Source organism: Silene latifolia, chromosome X (assembly GCF_048544455.1).
Source record: "Silene latifolia isolate original U9 population chromosome X, ASM4854445v1, whole genome shotgun sequence".
In the NCBI taxonomy this organism is placed as follows: Eukaryota; Viridiplantae; Streptophyta; class Magnoliopsida; order Caryophyllales; family Caryophyllaceae; genus Silene; species Silene latifolia.
In genome coordinates, this window is record NC_133537.1 from 194,203,333 (window position 1) to 194,208,676 (window position 5,344).

The window sequence follows — 5,344 nt, forward strand, 5'->3', positions numbered from 1 at the left end:
ATATTAAATTGAACAACGATTATGTAACTATGTTTAAAATTGTCAAAAAACGCTCTAAACCCTTTTCCGTAAACAAAGGTTGTTCGTAGTACAACACTGTTACAGTAAAACCAAACTACACCCTAGGGAAGGACGAGAGATAACCTGTCGTGGACGGGATTTAAATTTGGGGAAAACACTCCTAAAACATACAACAAGATTTAAATTTGGGGAAAAACACTCCTAGAACATACGATAGGATTTAAATTTGGGGAAAAACGCTCCTAAAACGGGACGGAAAGGGGTTTAGGGTTGGATTAGGCGGCACCGCTTCGCGGAGCCGCCTAATCCAACCCTAAACCCTTTTCCTTAAACAAAGGTTGTTCGTAGTACAACACTGTTATAAAGAAAAAACCAAAACTAAACACTAGGGAAGGACGGGTGATACCCTGTCGTGGACGGGATTTAAATTTGGGGAAAAACGCTCCTAAAACGGGACGGAAAAGGGTTTAGGGTTGGATTAGGCGGCACCGCTTCGCGGAGCCGCCTAATCCAACCCTAAACCCTTTTCCTTAAAAAATCGTGCTGCAAAAAATCAAAACTAAACCCTAGGGAAGGACGAGTGATACCCTGTCGTGGACGGGATTTAAATTTGGGGAAAAACGCTCCTAAAACGTACGACAGGATTTAAATTTGGGGAAAAACGCTCCTAAAACGGGATGGAAAAGGGTTTAGGGTTGGATTAGGCGGCTCCGCGAGGCGAGCCGCCTAATCCAACCCTAAACCCTTTGCCTAAAAAAAAATCGTGGTGCAAAAAAAAAACAAAAACTAAACCCTAGGGAAGGACGGGTGATACTCTGTCGTGGACGTGATTTAAATTTGGGGAAAAACGCTTCCTAAACGGGACGGAAAAGGGTTTAGGGTTGGATTAGGCGGCACCGCCGCGGAGCCGCCTAATCCAACCCTAAACCCTTTTCCTTAAAAAGTCGTGGTGCAAAAAAACCAAAACTAAACCCAAGGGAAGGACGGGTGATACTGTCGTGGGACGGATTTAAATTTGGGGAAAACGCTCCTAAAACGGGACGAAAAAGGGTTTAGGGTTGGATTAGGCGGCATCGCTTCGCGGAGCCGCCTAATCCAACCCTAAACCCTTTTCCTTAAACAAAGGTTGTTCGTAGTACAACAGTGTTACAGTAAAACCAAAACTAAACCCTAGGGAAGGACGGGTGATACCCTGTCGTGGACGGGATTTAAATTTGGAGAAAAACGCTCCTAAAACGGGACGGAAAAGGGTTTAGGGTTGGATTAGGCGGCACCGCTTCGCGGAGCCGCCTAATCCAACCCTAAACCCTTTTCCTTAAAAATCGTGGTGCAAAAAAACCAAAACTAAACCCTAGGGAAGGACGGGTGATACATCGTCGTGGACGGGATTTAAATTTGGGGAAAAACGCTCCTAAACGGGACGGAAAAAGGTTTAGGGTTGGATTAGGCGGAACCGATTCGCGGAGCCGCCTAATCCAACCCTAAACCCTTTTCCTTAAACAAAGGTTGTTTGTAGTACAACAAAGATGTGTTACAAAGAGTAAAACCAAAACTAAACCCTAGGGAAGGACGGGTGATACCTGTCGTGGACGGGATTTAAATTTGGGGAAAAACGCTCCTAAAACGGGACGAAAAAGGGTTTAGGGTTGGATTAGGCGGCACCCGTTCGCGGAGCCGCCTAATCCAACCCTAAACCCTTTTCCTTAAAAAATCGTGGTGCAAAAAAACCAAAACTAAACCCTAGGGACGGACGGGTGATACCCTGTCGTGGACGGGATTTAAATTTGGGGAAAAACGCTCCTAAAACGGGACGGAAAAGGGTTTAGGGTTGGATTAGGCGGAACCGTCATGAGCCGCCTAATCCAACCCTAAACCCTTTTCCTTAAACAAAGGTTGTTCGTAGTACAACAGTGTTACAGTAAAACCAAAACTAAACCCTAGGGAAGGACGGGTGATACCCTGTCGTTGACGGGGTTTAAATTTGGGGAAAAACGCTCCTAAAACGTATGACAGGATTTAAATTTGGGGAAAACCGCTCCTAAAACGGGACGGAAAAGGGTTTAGGGTTGGATTAGGCGGCGCGGAGCCGCCTAATCCAACCCTAAACCCTTTTCCTTAAACAAAACAAATCGTATAACAAATCGTATAACATCTATTCTTGTAAAACTTAGGAAATATGCTCCTAAAACGGACGGAAAATGGTCCTAAAACAATATTTATTGCTGTATAAAATGTTGTAAGTCTTTGTATAAAATGTTAACTATGATGTAGGAAAATCGAATGACTTTTTATTGTGACATGTTATTACCACGCAACACACAATTCTAGTTTTTATTTTTTTGTGACATATTATTGTCACAAAGAACACAAAATCCTACTAATTATTGCTAAGGTCACAATGTTTCTTGTAACATCATAACAAAGATCAAACTTTATTCTTTTTAGCTGCTTTCTCAGCAGCTACATCAGCTATGCGAAGAGGGCATGTTCTCCTCTCGTGGGTAACTCTTTCTTTGCAGTATGCACATAGCCTCTTTGGCTTGGCTGCTTTTTCAATGGCCTGTTGTTAGCTGACTTCAATCTTTTTCCGCTGCCCTTGTTGCGTGCTTGTTGGGAGGGTGGATAGTGACTTCGGACGTCGAGCCGCACCCCAACAAAGATCTCCATCTCTTAGTCTTTTGTAAGCGGTTCAATACATAACTTCTACCGGAACTCAACTAGGAGGGATGCTAACTCTTGCGTGTGTTCAGCAGGTAAAGTTTTGAGAACACCAACTATCTGACGGAACTCTGACCATATGTTGCACAAATGACTGTTATCAGACGTAGCCATATATGAATCCTCGGTGACATTCCCATTCGAATCAAGTCCGGAAGTAAAACAAAGCAGTTCTTGTTTATCATGGTGACAATGTTACTATAAGAAATTATGGTTACAATGTTATCAGTAAAACAATTACAAAGAACAAGTCAAAACATCACCTTTGTAATAATGTTTTCGAATCAAACTTGTTCGCTGCGTGTGTGTTATTTAGCCAACGATCTACAATGTACTTGTTTGGTATTCGCCCAATTCCTTTGCCCTTGTACACCCACACAATATGCTGCGCAGAGTAATCCAATTCATTCGAACAGTTTACACTCGCATCCGCATCGTGCTTCTAAGGTCCAACCTCACCTTGAAAATTTCGTCTGTCTCAAAGATCGATTACATGAATTATGCGCACATGCTCCTCCTTCTCAAAGTCATTAACACCACATGAATCGGCATCCATTACTTCTTCTTGAAACACCTTGAACACAGCATGTGTGTATATAATAGCGCCATGCTTTTCTATAGGTAATTTGTCTTAAGCTCGGGGAATGAGTGGTCGTTGTTATAATCATCGCACCTTCGTGTATAGCGCTGCTGGTCCATAGCAGTTTGGAACCTGGTTTTAATGCAACAAGGATTCGGCAACAAATTATTTATGTAACAATGAAACAATGGTATTGTAACATACACTGTTCCGGCAATCGTAAGGAATGAAAAAGAGTTGTTTACCTCATCCAAAATTCGACCAGTGTACCAAAGTGATTCTCATAGCGCTTGAAAAACGAATTTGTACTTTCTGATCATTGTGTGTTGTTCTTAATATGCAGCCCAAGCCAAGGTCACGATGGTAGGCGGGAATCAATGGTGTCCGTCGTCGAACATTGTAGTCAACCAATCCTTATCTTCCAGCTCGAAATCTGAAATGACCTTCTGCCACTTCTCTTCGAACTCCGACGGCTCCATATCAGGGTCCTAAACATTAGCGTTGAAGCGAGCAAGGAAGTCCGTGTCTCTGCAGAGTGCTGAACCAACTTTGTCCGTGATCTTTTGTGTAATATGCCACATACAATAACGATGCCTAGCTGTCTTGAAAACAGAAGGGAAAGCCTGTTGTACGCCGATCATAATGAAACAAACAAGTCGAACGTGATATTGACCAAGTGATAGGGAAAGAGCAAGTGAGTAAATTATATGTTAGTAATTTAGTTCTGATAACATTGTTATTGAATAACCTTGTAAAAGAGGAAGAGATGGGACAGTGGTAGTTGGAGTCAGAATGTTGTGGTACAATAAATTTAAGTAACTCTGTTACAGTAACATTGTCACACTATTACCTTCTTTATGCCAGGGCATTGATCCGTGATCATGAACTGCGGCTCTTTTTGTCCCATGGCAGTCAATAAATGCTGAAAGGTCCATTGGAAGGAGATGTCATCCTCGTCTAACAGGAGACAACCGGCAAACAACACCGACTTTCTGTGGTGATTAACACCTGTGAATGGTGTAAAAACCATATCATACTTGTTGGTTCCGTAAGTAGGGTTGAAGCTCACAGCATCCCCAAAGAATGAGTAGTTTCTAATACATGTAGCATCAGCCCAAAAGAACTTTGTTAGACGATTTTGCGGATCAACATCATAGGCGAAGTAGAACTGGGTTTGGGTCGCTTTGAGTTTCTCGAGTCGATCGATGAAGAGGTCAGCATCTCTTAACCCAATGTAGCACTTGATATCTCTTTGAAAGTTCTTAAAATCTATCAATGTAGCACCGATATTTTCATACTCATTGACAAGTTCCTTAACCTGTCTAAAGGTCAATCCAGCGCCAATATTCAACTTGGAGTTGTCCAAGATAAGCGTCTTCTGGAACATATCAAGGGATCGTGAAATCTTATCGAGATCTCTGTTACAGACAGAGGTGAGACGATGATTGTGGACTTCAGAAAACTCGTCAATCATAGCTGGGCCATCAAGGCCATGTAGAAGGGCAAATCTGACGTACGCTCGGCATCCAATTCTTGTGATTTTAACTCGTCGTGTAACTGTACTAGATGTGGACGAACCATCACCCATATTCTCATCATCCTTGGTTCCGGGGACGCTTTTTGGTTTAGATTCCCTGAACCCTTGACGATTTGCGGACTACGAATTTTTGGTGTGCAACACCACCTCGTAGTGTTTTTAAATCTTGTGCTTCCGAGGGGTAAATCCACATGCCCGAGCATAAACCTCGTAGAACTTGATTCCAGCCTCAAGGGAGGCGAAAACTGCACCAATGGTATGTCTAAACTTGTGCTCAACCACACGCATCCAGCGCTCACCTCCATTAGGCGTGTGAGACAGAACAAGCTGATTATTTGGTTGAGGATTGGGTTGCTCTTGGACAATTGGCGTAGAATGGGGTTGAGTGTGAAGATTACTTGAGTTTGTAATACAAAAAGGAAAATACGAGTATTAGTGACCTGAAATACAACGGTGGTATTACAAAGAGTAACATTGTTACTGATAAT

General features: G+C 42.7%; 1 protein-coding gene across 1 annotated transcript; it reads right to left on the bottom strand.

The window, feature by feature from the left end:
* Positions 1-3,693: 3,693 nt before the first annotated feature.
* On the bottom strand, positions 3,694-4,907 carry LOC141619028 (protein FAR1-RELATED SEQUENCE 5-like). Its single transcript, XM_074436065.1, has 2 exons — positions 4,170-4,907; positions 3,694-3,807 (listed from the first exon to the last, which is right to left on the bottom strand). The coding sequence occupies exons 1-2, from the start codon at positions 4,905-4,907 to the stop codon at positions 3,694-3,696; spliced, it is 852 nt and encodes a 283-aa protein (XP_074292166.1).
* Between the last annotated feature and the right edge of the window lie 437 nt (positions 4,908-5,344).

Coding starts and splice junctions, on each gene's coding strand:
- LOC141619028 (XM_074436065.1), bottom strand. CDS start 4,907: ATGGGTGATGGTTCGTCCACATCTAGTACAGTTACACGACGAGTTAAA. Junction 3,808..4,169: donor AATGCCCTGGCATAAAGAAG/GTAATAGTGTGA, acceptor GCTAATGTTTAG/GACCCTGATATGGAGCCGTC.